At 40.0% G+C, this 17,912-nt stretch overlaps 1 protein-coding gene across 2 annotated transcripts; it reads left to right on the top strand.

The window, feature by feature from the left end:
* Positions 1 to 335: 335 nt before the first annotated feature.
* Positions 336 to 17,019, top strand: LOC104525414 (ATP-dependent RNA helicase DDX3X). 2 transcript variants are annotated; one of them, XM_010168567.2, is made up of 16 exons: positions 336 to 389; positions 1,410 to 1,460; positions 7,427 to 7,550; positions 8,803 to 8,943; positions 9,027 to 9,126; positions 9,562 to 9,697; positions 10,130 to 10,215; positions 10,849 to 10,947; positions 11,024 to 11,184; positions 11,388 to 11,532; positions 11,642 to 11,786; positions 12,106 to 12,287; positions 12,378 to 12,495; positions 12,930 to 13,086; positions 14,011 to 14,135; positions 14,472 to 17,019. In XM_010168567.2, the coding sequence occupies exons 6-16, from the start codon at positions 9,577 to 9,579 to the stop codon at positions 14,552 to 14,554; spliced, it is 1,422 nt and encodes a 473-aa protein (XP_010166869.2). In that variant the 5' UTR covers positions 336 to 389; positions 1,410 to 1,460; positions 7,427 to 7,550; positions 8,803 to 8,943; positions 9,027 to 9,126; positions 9,562 to 9,576; the 3' UTR covers positions 14,555 to 17,019. The 2 variants fall into 2 exon arrangements, with proteins under 2 accessions (XP_010166869.2, XP_028940937.1); XM_029085104.1 differs by having other exon boundaries at positions 14,008 to 14,135.
* Positions 17,020 to 17,912: the final 893 nt, after the last annotated feature.

Genomic DNA, 17,912 nt, shown 5'->3' with positions numbered 1-17,912 from the left:
TGAAAGACTTATTTTAAATGGCTGTTTGGCCTGGATGTGGCATGTGAAGCAAAAGTTGGTGGTACTTGATTTGGTGGGTGTAAGATACTTTGGCCTTGCTGCCCATGTGTTATATGTTTACTGGTGGACATGAAAACACTTGAAGATGTTTTAGCCTTCAGTGCTAACTATGGTTTCGTTTTTTCTTTACAGGAGATGTAACTGACACTATAAACAAATTTATTTGCAGGAATAACTTGTTGGAACACTGCCCTTGATAAGCAGAAGGGCTTTTTGTATCTTCGCATAAGTTTGTGGCACAACATGTTGATACTTGTTTTATTTTTTCTAGTTTTCTGGTCTAGACTTGAATTCCTCAGACTCCCAGAGTGAAGGAAGCTCTTCAAGCAGTAAGTACCTACAAGCTCTCAAGCTTAGAAACACAGTTTTAGAAATATGAGTTTTTTAGTGACAGTTTTTGAAGTACAGAATGACAGATGCTGATGGGGAAATTGAGGTTGCTAGTTATGCCTGCTTTGAAAATGTTGTATACTTTAGGTAGGAGCACTTAATTTAGCAGTGATATGGCGTGTGTAAATTTCTTAATTACTTAACTAACTGAGAGAACCTGGTGTTCAAATTTTGTCCCAGAGTTTCTGTTGCCTCTAGCCAAACAGCTGAGGCCAGTGATTATAGTAGTAATGTAATGATCTGTCTTAAAACATCCGGCTAGAGTTGGAATGTTTGAAGGTAAAAGTTTTGATAGTTAACTGTACTAATCCTAATTAACTGAGTAGAAACTGCATTCTCTGGTATGCAAGGCTAATTAAATTTGTTAAGAGAATCTTCCACAAACTCACATTCAGCTTGTGCCTGGTACATTCTGATTCATGTTGCTTAGCAGTCGGATGTTTCTGGATTGTAAATGAAGAGTGCTGTTCAGAGGCAGTTGCATGTGGCTTCTGGTTTGATCTGAGCTGAACTGATAGGATAGGTTGAATTTAAGGGGAAGGAAAAATACTGGTGGTAATAATACTGTGAGTGGTAGTACTTGAATGACACAGTGAAAATCTTAAGCTGCTCGAATATGTGGCACCAGGTTAAGCCTTAACAAGTTCTAGGAAGGCAGGCTTTCATCACAGGCACTGTAACATCCATAAAGGGCACGTTTGACTTGGTGAAAGAAATAGCAAGACATCAATGTCTTTTAAAAAAAAAAAGGCAGCTACGTAGATGAGTGTGCAAGAACTTAATCTTCGTAGTGTTTGTCCTCTGAGAGAAGGATACCAAGTGCTGTATTAAAGGATTCTTGTTTAAAGACACTGTTGGAGGTCTTAATTCTCTAACCAGAAGCTGTTGTTGGAAAGGCTAGTATTTCAAAAGCTGCTAACACTGCAATCTTGTAACACTACCTTTCTTTTGTCCTTCAGAAGGCCGATACATTCCTCCTCATTTGCGGAACAGGGAAGCTTCAAGACAGGGTATGTATCAGAAATACAGTGGCAACGCTTGTAACTGGTTTTTGGCCCACCTGTGAGTCTCTAGGAACAGACTGTTGGAGCCTTTGACAGTACTGTTAACGATTGTTACACAGACTGCTCAGCTGTTCTGTGTAGAACACTGCAACTTAATCTGCTTTTAGTGTGCTATTCCTGATTCCTTCACCACGTTGTATTCTAAGCTCAAGTTCAGTATCAGACTGGCAAAATATCTTCCATATTTCATTAAACAGTTAACTGTGACTAAAGCAAGACGGGGTCTTCCATCTTAACTTGACTAGCTCTGAAATCTTGAGTATCAATTTCAGCAGATTTTGGGAGTACCAGTTTTTCTGCTAATGACTGACGTGGAACTTGCAGTAGCCAGTTGCTTAATATGAACAAATAGCATGGTTTCACTTTGTAAATGAATGTTCTACACAGATTCCTCTTAACTTGGGAGCATGAGAAACAAAACAGAGATGTCATTGTTTAGCTTCTTGTCGTTTTTATGGAAGTCCACAAGAGTACTTGTGGAAGAAAATGCAGGGTGTTGATGCATGAAACATGAAATACATGACCAGTGTTGGTCATATGTTTACACAAAGGGGTTTGTGTGGAGAAATGGCCTTTATATCTTGCACTTGATTTTCTAAGCAAAACATAAGAAAAATTTTGTGGAGTTCTTTAGTGAAGTAAATCATGACCTTTATTTGTAAGAGACGGAGATTGCAGGTGCTGCAGCACGTGTTATCATCGTGTCTAATGACTTGAGTAGATGAAAAAGAAACCTTTCCTCTGCCACCTACTGAAATACTGGAATGGAGGAACTAAAATACTTGCTGATATGTTACAACTTAAGAAGACTTAAATCTCATCTGTTTCTAAAGCAGTGGACTTACAGATTCTCAATACCACAAGAGGACTCCTTCCATTAGGAGTGGGTGGGAGGGGAATATTGAAGTATATTCTGATACAGAGTTCCAGAAGTACCATGAAATACAGTTTTAAATGTGACTGGATGAGAAGTGCTGCACCCCAGTTCTATGCTATTTGAGTTTGTTTTTTGTCTTGCCATTGGATGTATCCAAGCTGGTGGTGTCTTTTTTGTGTGTTTTTATTTGGTTTGTGGGGTTGGTTTTTTTGTTTTTTTTTTTTTTTGTTTTTTTTTTTTTTTTTTTTAAAAAAAAACCCAAACCACTAAAAGAAGGATGGCCTAAAGCACTAAATGATGAACAGCCTGTTACAAGAGATTAGCTTGGGGGAAAGTAGAGGGACTAGTTGGCAGCTCGGTGCTCTTGGAGTTCCTGATCACATTAACCTCAAATGTGAGCATCTTCCAAGAAGTTGACTAGCTAACCCTGAGAGGGATGTGCAGGTTTCTCAGAAGTGGGAAACAACTTAAAAATGGCTTGCAGATATCTGCTGTTCATAGATTTTCCCCCCACCCTGCCCTGTGTGGTAATTTGTACCAAACTCCGATTTAATCCTTGAGGATATTGGGTATGGGGGGATACTTGAGGTCGTATTATATGACCTGTTATGTATAGGACTCCCACTGTTGTCTCTTCTGTGCCAGACATTGCAATGTACACGTGATCATGTGTGGGTTTTCTGGAGGCTTCAGGTATCACCTTGCAAAATGGTAAATAAGTAATGAAACTTAAGTTTGACACATGGCTTGTTCAATTAGTAGAACATGGGCTTCCAACCTTCCTTGGTAAACGGAAGGTTTCAAAACTTCCCTTGAACTTCCTTGAGTGCTGTATCACTGGGCTGCTCACGGCTGTGACAAGGTTCGTGGTGGCTGAATGGAAGAAACTATGATTCCAGTTCAGGCCCCCTACTGAGAAGTGGATATAATCAGTACAGTGATGTAAAGCTGAGCTATTTTTTGGGATGATTTGAAGTCCGTTACACAGGTGCACCTTCATTAATGTTTGCTTCTGTTACTTTTAATTAAATTCATGGTTGCTTATTTGGCTGAGTTGAAGCTTTTCTGTGTATTGACTGCTCCTTGGAATCTTTAGCAACAGGTTTTTCAAGGTGTAGACATGAGCAAGCAACAGGCAAAAGAGACCTTGAATAGTAGTATTTGACCATGTAACAAAACTCTTGATGCAGCTTTACGAGTGTAATAATGTGATAAACTTCTTACTGATGTAAAAATTAGTGAAACTACTTGGTAGAACTGTATTTCAGCAATCCATTAGAATTGTCTTGCTCACATACAATGACCTTACAGACTTAGAATCATAGAATGGTTTGGGTTGGAAGGAACCTTAAAGATCATCTAGTTCCAATCCCCCTGCCATCAGCAGGGACACCTTCCACTAGACCAGGTTGCTCAAAGCCTCATCCAGCCTGTCCTTGAACACTTCCAGGGAGGGGGCATCCACAGCTTCTCTGGGCAACCTGTTCCAGTGTCTGACCACCCTCACAGTGAAGAGTTTCTTCCTAATATCTAATCTAAATCTCCCCTCTTTCAGCTTAAAGCCATTTCCCCTTGTTCTGTCACTAACTGCCCTTATGAAAAGTCCCTCCCCAGCTTTCTTGTAGCCCCTTCAGGTACTGGAAGGCCGCTATAAGATCTCCCCGTAGCCTTCTCTTTTCCAGGCTGAACAGCCCCAACTCTCTCAGCCTGTCCTCGTAGGAGAGGTGCTCCAGCCCTCGGATCATCCTCGTGGCCTCCTCTGGACTCGTTCTAACTGGTCCATGTCTCTCTTGTGTTGGTGGCTCCAGAACTGGACACAGGACTCCAGGTGGGGCCTTATGAGAGTGGAGTAGAGGGGGAGAATCACCTCCCTCGACCTGCTGGTCACGCTTCTCTTGATGCAGCCCAGACTTCTGTGAAAGTGTTTATTAAGTATTACTGCATTCAAAAACTGTTTCTCCTGTGTGTTGTTCCCTTAGACATGCTCTAGAAACTAATAGTGCATAGTTTCTAGCTTGGTGTTCTCACTTTCTTCTGTAGCTGATGATGGTACAGTAATGCATAGACACTATTAAAAGTTGCACAGTGGGCTTACTCACAGCTAAGCAAGAAATTGCTTAAGGTGATGGACTTGATACTTTAAAAATAGCTGTTCTCTGTGTTAATGAAGGGCTGAGCATCTTCATGATTTCAGTAGGTGTTGACAGGGGACACATGCTAAGGCATCCAGAGTATTTATGTTTAAAACTCCTATAGTGCTTTTTTCAGCTTAATCTCTCCATACACCTGCAGGTCTGTCCCTACTGTAATGCTCATTTGTTAGCTTTGTATGTGGGAACAAGACAGTACAGAATTGCAGGAAATAAGAGTGTACATAACGATACATCCATAGGTTACTCAATGGCAGTTTTCTCAACTGTTGAAGCTATGGTGTATGGAGCTCAGTATGCAGGGCTGCCTGGTCTAAAGTGTCTTGCTTGTATGAGCTTGACTTGATAACACTAAAGCTTGTTGTCATGTTATACTTCCTGGAAGTTGCTCTTGGATATTTAAAGTCTAATCTGACCTATAGTAGATCAAGGAGTAGATGTTAGAACGTTATCCTAAGGGTCTTTGCCAACCTAAAGGGTTCTATTATGCTGTTTTTCCCATCTTTAAAAAATCTGATGATTGCTGCTGCATGTGGCAGCTTTTTCAAATAAGCTGACAGTGATTTGTGTTAGAACATTATAAAATGCAAATTAAAATGCTGATTGAGGAGAAACATTGTCAATTCTACCACTCTTCATAGATGCAAGAATGTCAGTGTTCTGGATGGTCACTAACTTACTGAGCTCCAAACTTACCCTTGGGTGACAAATGTATAGATTCCATCCAGCACAAGTTTTTTGCTTGGTTCATTTTTTTTATTTAAAAACAAACCAAAAAACCCCAAACCAACCAAAACAAAAAACCTTGATGTTTTAAGGAATTTCCTGATGATGGTCTCGTGATCATTCTCTTCACTTCAGACAAATCAATCTGTGGTCTGTTACAGGTTGTCTTGTGCATTTGCTTTTGATTTTAATTTGCCATGTGTTGTTCTAAATCATGATGATGTCTTCTGCTAGCTGGTTACTTAGAATTGATCTGTCTGGCCTGGACCTCTGTTCTGTGCTGATCAACCAGTAAAATCAAACTAAGAATACCAAACTGAAAGTGCAATTAATGGCCCTATCTGTCAAGCAAGGTGTGTGTGTGTGTGTATATATATATACACACACACACATATATATATTTGTTAAAGACTTGGTCTAGAAGTTGCTGCGCTACCTTAAATAAAAATATGGCAAGGTACTGGCCTCAGAAACCAGTGTAGGAAGTAGCAAGCTAGGTGAGTAACCTTATGTTGTGTAATATTTGGAGTATAAAACTTTGATTCCTTTCTCAAACTTTGCAGACTCGGTAGAAGATCTTAATGTAGTACAGGGTTAGCTCAGTTTGTTTTTCACTGGTGAGAAACTACAGCTGTATCTTCCTGAAGATTGCTTTGGCAGTACCACTGCTGTTAGATCTCTTGACAGGATGACATACACCGGTATTTTTAGTGTGGTTTGAGAATTACTCATACTGATCTGGATTTAGGTGCTTTCTAAACAAGCTACAAATAACTTCCTAATGCATTAATGGAAGTGATTATGATATTCCTGGTCTTCTGTCAGCAGTCTCTCTGTGTGAAGTTAAGAAGTAGGACTAAAGTTACTTCTTAAAGCACTTTGGAAGCCTTGAAGCATTCCATGATCTTAATGTGCTAATAAACTTCAGGCATGGATTATATTTTCTGTCTGTTTCAGTTAGCCAGACCAAATGAGTTACAGTTATCACACTAGTGTTTAAAGTTCCCTTGTGATTCACACATGTCTGGATTCCGGGGAGTAGAATTTCTTACTTTAAAAAAAGTCAGGGGGGGGGAGGGGGGATGGGGAATGACAATTTCCATGGAACATCTTACAGGGTAGGGTAATGTAGCAAAGCTTTTTCAGAGAGATAGGGCCTAGAACAACTGCTTTCTTCAGAATAATTTTGTTTTGTGGTTGCTTTTATTGTCTGGTGCATAGGTCTTGATTGGCTTTGTGCTGTGGAGCTAGCAAAAAGCTAGCAAAAGCGTGCTCACTAATAGGAGTGACATTATTTATTTGTTTAATCAGATTAACCCAAATCCCATAGCTGAGGCTCTGGTTGGGTCATGTTTTCAGACTTGTGGAGGTTGGAACTCTGAATCAGAATTTGTAAGTTCTCAGTCTAGTAGCAAAGTGGTGTTTAATGTTCTATGTTTCTGCCTGCCTCCTAACCCCTGGTAGCTGAATAAAGAAAGTAGTCTTCTTGCTACATGGTGCCGGCAGGCTGGTGTACTTTGTCTTACACTTGATCCTTTTTCTTTGAGTGAGCATGTCTAAGTAGGCATCTGCTGTAGGTAGATGTAAAAGTGCTTATGGAAGAATTCAGTGTAGTAATTCATTGTGAAGAACTCCATATTACTTATTTCCACTTGATGCTGTTAATTTGTCTTAAGTCTGTGTAGATCAGATTGCTCTGTTAACTTGTGTATGGGTTTCTAACGCAAGGGCTAGTACCATTTACTGATCTCCACCAGAGGTCTTGTTAACATCATGAAAATTAAATGCGTTGTCAAGGATTTGTGTTGAAGTTGGAGAGACAGTGTATGCTTGGCAAGACTTGGTGTCTTAGTGTTTCTTCTGATACCTGTTTTTCTGGAGTAGGCAACTTAAATATTAGCACTAAGGCAAGTGCAGTGTTTTAAAAAAACAACATGCTTGTACATTAGCAGAGGGATTTCAACAAGTTTGATGGGCAGTGAGAAGTGCTTAGCTCTTATTTGACTAAGTCTTAACAGCTGAACATCTTCCATTCTTGAAGGACTGCCTGCCTTTCAATCCTGTAGACCTTCTAGTGAAGACTTACTGGACATAACTTAGTTTTTTCTTGTAAAAGCCCAGACCGTGTAATGTATGGCTAAAATACCTTTCTCTACTAGGTTTTGATAGCGGTGGCTGGAGTTCCAGCAGAGACAAGGATGCCTACAGCAGCTTTGGTGCACGGTCTGACCGTGGAGCAAAACCAAGCTTCTTTGACCGTGGAAATGGATCAAGAGGAGGAAGGCAAGTGCTTATTTTTCGTATGGGTGACATATATGAAGTCTGTCTCCATTCTAGGAGTGCCCTTGTAATCTTGATGTTAAAATTAAGGAGTTCTAGACATGAACAAAAGGATAAGATAGGAGGATCCTGGGAGGGGAGGAGAGAGTGAGAACCAATGCTTTTAAAGCTATGTGAGTTGAAGGATGGGACACTTGCATGTGTTGAGAAGGGGCTCTGTAGTCCACCACCAGCCACTCACTGCAGCTATAATGGCTTGCTGACATAACTGTTTCACCAAAAAAAGTGCTAGATGGCTGGCTGCTTCCATAAAAGTCATGAAGAGCTGTTGGGAGCACATAAAACACATCAAAACTGACCTTTTAAAATATCTTTTATTTCCATATTTTTTTTCCTTGTTTAAAAAGTGTAGTTAATATAACTGGGTGAGACTCTTGCAGGTTCTCTGCCTTACTTGATCAGTCTTACACACATCATGCGTTGTATGCACAAGTGTGGTGAGAGTGACCTTTATCAACTAGTAAAGCTGACGCTAGTCCTGTATCCAGACTTTTCTCAAACATGATTTACCAGACCAAAAACTAAACAGTTGAGGTAAGGACCTTTTCCACCTTCTTTGCAAGTCAGTAATACAGGTGAGCTCCCTCTTTATAAAATAATAATGTGACATGTAATTGAGATACTTAGTTTGGTCACATTTGTGGTGGGGGAATAAAGGAACAAATTACAGCACTTGAGGGTTTTGTCTGAATGTGAGAGACGGGTGTGAAATGAGGCAGAAGGAAAGGGAGGAGTACCAAACAGTGTTTCCTAAGAGGTTTAAGTGGAGCTTCCTACAAAAATTGGCAAAGACTGAGCAACTTGAATTGCAGCTCTACTGGCAGGTGACCGATTCTTTATATTTGTTACACTTAACCAAATGAAAATCTTGATCCAAGCTTCAGTATGTTAAGCCATACTGAGCTATGAACTCTCCTGTCTATGACAGCAGTAACGTCCAAGCTTCAGTATGTTAAGCCATACTGAGCTGTGAACTCTCCTATGACAGGAGTAACACGGCCTAGTCTAATGGCTGGGACTAAAGTAATTTCAATTTGTAGGTCAAGAAGCAAGTACAGATAATCTGATGACTTTTGGATTGTTGTACAGCTGTATATGTAACATGAAGAGCATACTCTATTATATTGCTAGAGCTTTGTGTGTCAAAAAGTCCTGTTGCCCAGGAACGGCGGCCTGATTTTCTCGTTGTGTTTAGATACGATGAGCGTGGAAGAGGTAGCGACTATGATAGGAGCGGCTTTGGTAGATTTGACCGTGGTGGGAATAGCCGCTGGTGTGACAAATCAGATGAAGATGACTGGTCAAAGCCTCTTCCCCCAAGTGAACGCCTGGAACAGTAAGTAATAGAATAGTGTAAATTCACATGATGGGGTCAGTTGATATGTCTAGCAAGTAAAATACTTTCTCTCCTGTTTTTAGAGAGCTCTTTTCAGGAAGCAATACTGGCATTAACTTTGAGAAATACGATGACATTCCTGTTGAAGCAACAGGCAGCAACTGTCCTCCACATATTGAAAGTGTAAGTTTTTTTAAAAAATTTGGTTTGCTGATGGATCTGAGAGCGACTATTTTGCGTGTGAAACTTGGTGTCATGCTGTCTTAAAGCATGGGGGGAAGGAAAGGAAGCGCTGTCTTGCCTTCCTACAGCTAAGCTGTTTTGCAGAGGAGGGTTGCATATGATGAACTTAAGACATGGGAGAAGTTGTGGAAGCTTGTTAACTTAACGCTTGTAGCTCACTTCTAACTGTGTGACTTGACAACAAAGAGGTAAAGAAGTGGCACTAGATACCAGACTCTCAAACTAGCTCCTGAATATCTGTAAACTTAATAGGCAAATTCTATAGGAAGAGATGGAACAAAAGCTACTTTACAAGTGACTTCTTAGACTGAATGATGTTTTCCATGGTGGCTGAAGGGAAGGATCCCCATCTTACTTGTTTTAAATATCTTGCAGTTCAGTGATGTTGACATGGGAGAAATTATTATGGGAAACATTGAGCTCACACGCTACACTCGTCCTACCCCAGTCCAGAAACATGCAATACCTATTATTAAAGAAAAGAGAGACCTGATGGCCTGTGCTCAGACAGGTAAGGTAGTCACTTACTGCTTAGTCTCTTTCAGTAGGAGTAGGGTCTTGTATTTCTCAAGCTGCAGGTAAGTGGTGTGTAAGGTAGTGCAACTTTCTGTTCAGAGTATACTGAAATACCTGCAGTGTTCAAAATAATTAGCTTTAGAGTCTTCCAACTGCTTTAGATATAGCTTGACTGGATTTACCGTGTCCAGAGATCAATTTTCATGTGTTAAATCACAGTTAACTTTGGGGTTTTGTGGTGCTGAGTGATAAGTCTTTTGTAGATAACCAGTACTGGCTAAGGAGTGCACTCCAGTGGCATAGGTAGTATCCATATGCTAGTGCAGATGTTAATGGGAATATGCTAGTGATACAGCATTAGTGTTGTAGTTGACACTACAGTAGCTTTGATAGTAACTATTAATAATACTGAGTTGTGTCCTAATAGGGTCTGGGAAAACAGCTGCGTTTCTTCTACCAATATTGAGCCAGATCTATGCAGATGGCCCTGGTGATGCCTTGAGAGCTATGAAGGCAAGTACCCAGTCCTGGAAAAGCTGTGACCAATGTGTATTTTTGCCCTGTATGCTGATGTCTGCTGCTGGACACAATAGATGTGCTTAAATGTTGTCATTTTTTTGTGTGTGATAGGCAAGCTTCTCCACTTTTAGAAGACTTTTAATAATGTCCCTTGAAAAACACGGTCTGTGGAACATCTTTTCCTACTTAAAGAGTTGATATATGTAACTGTCTTGAGAAAAGATTGTTTACCACTGTCCTTGTTGTTGTGCAAGTTTTAAAGATGCTTTACCTGCTAGAATAAACGCTACTTGGTCCCAGATGTCCATGTTGTAGTGGCTTTAGCTAGGAAGCAGCAGATTTTATGGCTGCTATTTCTTTGCTGCTGAAGTTGGGGATCACAGCAGAAGTTGTAGAGACCCAAGCTTGTGCGGCTATGTTGTGGTTAACATACTAAGCAACAGCTGAATCTTGAGTACTGTAGCAGGCCAGTCTTCAGATGCAGTGCTTATAACAAGTTGGCTCTCAGCTGTGTTTATTATTTCTTGTTAAGACAAGCTTGGTGACTTGCCTTCAGTATTTGCTTATAGTGACTGTTTTAATTCCCCTCATATTTTGGGTATTCATTCCAAGTATTTTTTTCATCAGGAGAATGGAAGGTACGGACGCCGTAAGCAATACCCAATCTCACTGGTCTTGGCTCCCACTAGAGAACTGGCTGTGCAGATCTATGAGGAAGCCAGAAAGGTATATCTAGGAATTCATCATTATAAAATAGCTTAGGTATAGTTTTTCTTAGAACTAATTTATTTTGTTTTTATAGTTTGCATACCGTTCCAGAGTTCGTCCCTGTGTTGTATACGGTGGTGCAGACATTGGTCAGCAGATACGTGACTTGGAACGTGGATGTCACTTGCTTGTAGCAACTCCAGGACGACTGGTTGATATGATGGAGAGGGGAAAGATTGGATTGGATTTCTGCAAGTAAGTGTTGTCCATCTTCTAATTTCTGACTTGGCAACTAGAAGCTGTACCTTTTAAAGTGAGATTTAGATTTAGTGGCACTAAAGTTCTAGCTTTCAAACTGTGTAAGCATCTAGTTGAGAACTTGTAGTCCAGTGTCCAGGGCTGGGTTACAGCTTCAAGCAAAAAAGCTTTGAAGAATAACCTTTTTTATTACTATTCAGGTACCTGGTGCTTGATGAAGCTGACAGAATGCTTGATATGGGGTTTGAACCTCAAATTCGTCGAATTGTTGAACAAGATACTATGCCACCAAAGGGGGTTCGTCATACCATGATGTTCAGTGCTACTTTCCCCAAGGAAATCCAGGTACTTTAGAAAAGTTCAAACATTTCAGCAGTTTGTGGGCCTGAGTTGCAACTGTGGAAGGTGGGGTGAAATACTGTTCTGAATATTTTTTTCCCCTTCCCTTTTTTAGATGCTTGCTCGTGACTTCCTTGATGAATATATCTTTCTGGCTGTTGGCAGAGTAGGTTCTACATCTGAGAATATCACACAGAAAGTAGTATGGGTGGAAGAGTCAGACAAACGATCATTTCTGCTTGACCTGCTAAATGCCACAGGTAAAGACCACTTTCAGCTAAGCAAATAAGGCAAAATTCAGATAAGGAAAATCAGATGACTCAAGTAATAAGAACTTCTGTTGAGTAGGTGAATGAAAGAATACTTCTTTAATACGCAGTGAGTGTATTCCACTGACTAAATATTAGTTTTAAGTTGATGTAAGCTCTTCTGGTAATATAAAATGGGAAAGGGAGGTTTGCAGTGTCTTCAGTTCAGAATAAACTAGAGCAGAGTACTGAAACTGCCTTTCACTAGGTAATGGAGCCAAGTATTTGTCTGTGCAGCTCTTCTGATAACCTTTGTTTTCACTTTTGTTAGGCAAGGATTCCTTGACTCTGGTGTTTGTGGAAACTAAAAAGGGTGCAGATGCCCTCGAGGACTTCTTGTACCATGAAGGATATGCCTGTACGAGTATACATGGAGATCGCTCTCAGAGAGACAGAGAGGAAGCACTGCACCAGTTCCGTTCGGGCAAGAGCCCAATTCTTGTTGCCACAGCTGTAAGTGAAATCTATGAGGTTTGAGCTGGTAAGCATGTTACTTGGTCTCTGGAATTCTACTAAGAATTGATTTAATCCTTTAACCACTAGGTAGCAGCAAGAGGACTGGATATCTCAAATGTAAAGCACGTCATAAACTTCGACTTGCCAAGTGACATTGAAGAGTATGTACATCGGATTGGTCGTACAGGCCGAGTAGGAAACCTTGGTAAGTGTGATCTAGAGTTTTCATAGTCAGAACCTCATACCTGAGTTGATAAGTGTAGTATTGACTAAGTAGCAAAGTGCAACTAAGTACTTGAGAGAAGCCCACGTGCTGCCTTCTGTGACCAGAAGGTGGTCACTGCTGTGTAGCTAGTGTGGAAAGTAACCAGTTCCTTTAGCTGGTGGTTCTGTTGCTATTAAAGCTCTGATACCACATGTGAGCTTGGTATCTTCTGTGTCTGTCAGTTAGGAAAACCTTGGCTATTTACTGTGGTGGAATAATGGTCTTAAATGGCTTTCTGTCCAGGTAATTCTAATGTTCTCAAGTTTGGCTGTAAGGAATCTGATATTTTGTCACAGTTGTAAGCAGAGTGTGGAATGGGTTCAAGTGCTGTGGTGTATTTGCATTGTGTGAGGCTAAAATAATGTTTGCTTCAGGTCTTGCCACCTCATTCTTCAATGAGAGGAACATAAACATCACCAAGGACTTGCTTGATCTTCTCGTTGAGGCTAAGCAAGAAGTACCATCTTGGCTGGAAAATATGGCTTATGAACAGCATCACAAAGGAGGTGGCAGCCGTGGGCGATCTAAGAGGTAATGGTCACAGCTTTGGCTAAAAGTGTACTTAATCCATTCTGAGAGTCACAGAGGCAGTTCTGTGACTTGTTTTCAGTCTAAAAGTACAGGTAGAGGAAGACAAACCAATGTAGTATAAATAAAGTGAGTTGGGTGCATCAGAAGGTGGCAGCTTAATGTCTGGTTTTGTTCGGCCTTACCATAAGGCAATTAACGTGTAAGACTCTGCTCTTAAGCAGGCAGCTAGGTTTGGCTCAAGTAGAATGACAGCTAGCAGAAGTGGCTTTGGAACTCTGCAGAAGCACTTGGAAAACACTTACTAGAAATGCATACCTGCACGTGCTAGAGATATACCTTAAGCAGCTATTTTGATGTTTAGGAGAAGGTAAAGCATGCCTCCTGACATAAAACAGGGAAGGTATGAGAGACTGCAGGGGCGAGGCTGCTTGCAGAAGTTTTGCTAGGGAAACCTAAAACGCTTCATAAGCTGGTAATACGAAGGAGTGGCAGGAGAAAAAAGACTTGCTCTTAATGCAGGTAACGCAGTATGACCACATGAATTCTAGTTTTGCTTGTAAAGTGGTTGTCGTCTTCTGCAGTAGGAAAGGTGCTTGTAAATGCATCACTTAAACACTAAGTTAGGTTTGGAAATTCTGTGGAGCAGAGGCTGCACTGAAACTAATCTTGCCAGGACCTGAGAAAGTAATCTGTAGTGTAACATGGCAAGTTCAACATGACCCTACTTGAATAGTAAATTTTACCTTCTTGTAAAGTAAAAGATGCCTTTTTCAGATAGCATTGGGATGCTTATAAAGTGTACTGGACTCATGGTTTATGCTGGTTCTTGGCCATCTGTAGTCCAGAGTAACCAGAGTTGAAGAAAAACCTCTGAAAATACCACTGACTTTACTCAAGTATTTGTTTTCTTCTTTTATACAGCAGTAGGTTCAGTGGAGGATTTGGTGCCAGAGACTATCGAACAAGCAGCGGTTCTGGCAGCAGTAGCTTTAGTAGCAGTCGATCAACCAGCAGCCGCAGTGGAGGAAGTGGCAGCAGAGGATTTGGAGGTAAGAAAAACAGGGCACACAGTGCTGGCAAATAGAAAACCAGATCTAAAATGCTTGCTACAATAAAACTTCTGGAGGTAATGTTTAATACAAGGTCAAGTGGTGCTTGTTATGCAAAGTCTCAGCATTGTTCTTGAGTCTAGGCTAGTTGTCTTTGGTTTGATGCTACTTATCTTTCCAGCATTTTAGTTCAATGTGTGCATTTCACACTACTTTTGGGTGGGTTTCCTTTAAAAGACAGTAGGTATCTTGTCTGTGCCCTGGGCTGTTTTCTTGTTGTGAAGGTGCAAGTCTTTAGCAGGTTAATTAAGCATCACTTTCTCTTGCCTTTCATAGGTGGTGGTTATGGAGGCTTCTACAACAGTGATGGATATGGAGGAAACTATAACTCCCAGGGGGTTGACTGGTGGGGCAACTGAATCTGCTTGCAGCAGATATCCTACCAAACAAGCTAATATGGAAACCACATGTAACTTAGCCAGACTATACCTTGTGTAGCTTCAAGAACTCGCAGTACATTACCAGCTGTGATTCTCCACTGAAATTTTTTTTAAGGGAGCTCAAGGTCACAAGATGGAAACAAAGGAACAAGTAGCCCTATCTTGAAGGTGGTTTTGAAGACTCTATTGCTGTAGTCAGGATTAACTCCCCTCCCACCCATCCCCACCCAGAAACTGCATTTATGATTTTGTGACTGAGGATCATTTGTTTGTTAATGTACTGTGCCTTTAACTTTAGACAACTTTTATTTTGATGTCCTGTTGGCTCAGTAATGCTCAAGATATCAATTGTTTTGACGAAATAAAAATTACTGAACTTGGGCTAAAATCAAACCTTGGCACACAGGTGTGATACAACTTAAACAGGAATCACTGATTCATCCATAATATTACAAAGAAAAACTTATGCGGTAGCCTGCATTAGGGCTTTTGGTATTTGCAGATTTGAAAAAATAAAACATCTTGAAGCATATCAATGCAATTAGTTTCTAATGTGGCAAAACTGTACTAAGTTAAAGTTCTGATTTGCTCACTCTATCCTGGATAGGTACTTAGAACCTGATAGCCTTTAATAAGCCATTCCAGTCATGATGAGATGATGTATGGATACATGCATACATTAAAAGCACTGTTTTTGAAGTTAATGCAAGTAAATACAGCAATTCCTTTTTCAATATTTAGGCAGATCATTAATGTGAGCTAGCCAAATGTGGGCAGAACATTACAGGGAACGTTTAAAGGTCTGATAACTTGAAATAGTTTTTAGGAGAATTCATCTATTTAGACTTTTTAAAAATGCCTGCCATATGAAATTGAAATGGTAGAATGGCTGACCATGGCAGTGATTGGTCCTCCTTAAGGGCCTGACTGAATTTTTGGTCTAATAACGCATGCTAGTGTTGATGTTTTTTGGTCAAGAGGGTATGAACAGGAAGAATTATGCAGCAGGCTTTATTTTAATGCAGATTCACATTACTCTGTTCAAGCTGCGTGGAGATGTTAAACTGGCTTACTGTAGACTTTGTAAAATGGCTCCAGAAGAGTAACAAACAAACCTGAGATCACAGAGGTTGGAAATGTACATAAACTGCACAAGGTTTCAATTCTGCTATTAAAGTGCAGTTTTAGTCAGTTTTAGTTGCATAGGTTTCCATTGTATTTATAGTCTGTTTATGCTAAATCTGGCCAAAGATGAGTATTGTCCACCAGAAAATTGCCTCTGCCACTTGGAATTTCTGTGCTGACTTTGTGGCCAGAGCAGTTAACAACTAATCTACAGTGGCATAGGAAAATGGCAAAAATCTCCTAAAGTGCAATAGATTTTTTCAAGTGTATTGTGCCTTGTTCTAAAACTTTTATTAAGTAGGTGCACTTGACAGTATTGAGGTCATTTGTTATGGTGCTATTTCAAGTCTAGGTTTAGGCCCTTGTACATTTTGCCCATAACTTTTTACAAAATACTTCTTTTATTGCACATTCAGAGAATTTTATATATGTCTTGTGTGCGTGTCCTTAACTTCCAATCTTATTTTGTCTCTTGGAGATTGAACGCAGCTTGTTTAAGGAGAAGGAAATAGATTCTAAAACTTATTTGGGACCATGGGAATGATAGCTGGGAAGAAAACTATTTGCACACGACAGATTTCTAGATACTTTTTGCTGCTAGTTTTGTGTAATATTTATTGAACATTTTTGACAAATATTTATTTTTGTAAGCCTAAAAGTGATTCTTTGAAAGTTTAAAGAAACTTGACCAAAAGACAGTACAAAAACACTGGCACTTGAATGTTGAATGTCACCGTATGCGTGAAATTATATATTTCGGGGTAGTGTGAGCTTTTAATGTTTAAGTCATATTAAACTCTTAAGTCAAATTAAGCAGACCCGGCATTGGCAGTATAGCCATAACTTTCTGATAGTAAAACAAAAATTGGCAACTTAAAATTAAACATGCCAAGGTTTTGATACACTTGTCTTAAGATATTAATGAAACACTTCTAAACACTGATGTGAAGTGTCCAGATTCTCAGATGTTTGTTGCGTGAGTTTTGTTTAGTTGTGTGGTTTTTGTTTTTTTTTGTTTTTTTTTTTTTCAGTGAATGTCTGGCACATTGCAATCCTCAAACATGTGGTTATCTTTGTTGTATTGGCATAATCAGTGACTTGTGCATTTTAGCAAGTTTTATCAGCCAGCAATATTTTCAGTTCAGATACAAGGATTTAAAACAATATGCAAGAATGGATTTAAACTTGCTGAATGTGAAAATTGAACTTCAAGTCACTGTAGGTTTAGAATTGCTTATTGTATTAGTTTAGATGCTAGCACTGCATGTGCTGTGCATATTCTTGATTTTATTAAAATAAAAAAGTTGAACTGCACAGTCTGCTCATTTGTGAAGCGTCACTCTTCTGGTTTACAAAGATCTGTAGCCCAAGTAGTGTCATTCATGTGCAACTCTGGAAGCAGGTGAATCTAGTGTGGTACACATCAGCGTGATTAGAAATGGCAGCTAGGCCTAGGGCTGTAGCAACCTTAAAATAACCTGTGCCTCGTGATGTTGGATACTTGTGCAAGTTTTCTAGAGAAGATAAAGCAGATGTGGGACAGATGAGATGGCCTTCTCTTTTTTTTTTTTTCTCCTCCTTAGGGTACCAAGCTTGAGTATAACAACATAGTTAAAATTTACTGAACTTGCACTCAGACTTGATTCCTTAGCCAAAGAGCTTCATCTCACAGTTGTGCCTCTGAACTTAGCAAAGGTGCCTTGTAGTAGGCAGCTCTGACTTTGACATCTTACCTGTTGGTTGTTGCTAGGCAGCCTCACTGAAAAGAAGAATGTGTCATTCTGTGGGGGAAGTGCAGTACATACCCTCCTTCAACTCCAAAAAAAGTGCCCTCTCTCCCCTGTGGTTGCAAATTATATCCATGCTCCAGGTTTGAGTTAGTTTTCTAAAACTTAAGCTGTAATTGGGCTGGAATGAGGTTAAGTACTGGAATATCCAAGGGGATACAGTGGAAGGAATAGGTTCAGATATTTCCAGTGTATCTTTGAAGCTAGACAGATGTCTTTATTTAGAAGAACATTATTTAGAAAGAACATGGATTTGAAGTTCTGTGCTGAAACAACTGTAGAAACTGGTGAATTCCCAATGTGCAAGGGAGAAGGTAATGCCTGGGAACTCCTGATCCACAAAAAGTGAGGTGCAGACACATGGTACGGATTGAGGACTGGTAAAGGTGTGAATGTAGCCTTGCAATCCTGGATTCACATAGTTA

Source organism: Antrostomus carolinensis, unplaced genomic scaffold (genome assembly GCF_000700745.2).
Source record: "Antrostomus carolinensis isolate BGI_N321 unplaced genomic scaffold, ASM70074v2 scaffold22945, whole genome shotgun sequence".
NCBI classification, from domain to species: domain Eukaryota; kingdom Metazoa; phylum Chordata; class Aves; order Caprimulgiformes; family Caprimulgidae; genus Antrostomus; species Antrostomus carolinensis.
The sequence above is the reverse complement of the archived record's forward strand: the minus strand, read 5'-3'. Positions and strand labels throughout refer to the sequence as shown.

Bases quoted from the DNA above. Each gene is read 5' to 3' on its own strand.
- LOC104525414 (XM_029085104.1), top strand. From the start codon at position 9,577: ATGGGAGAAATTATTATGGGAAACATTGAGCTCACACGCTACACTCGT. The intron at 10,216-10,848 runs GCAAGTACCCAG...TTTTTTCATCAG, and splicing joins ATGCCTTGAGAGCTATGAAG to GAGAATGGAAGGTACGGACG. The intron at 14,136-14,471 runs GTAAGAAAAACA...TGCCTTTCATAG, and splicing joins TGGCAGCAGAGGATTTGGAG to GTGGTGGTTATGGAGGCTTC.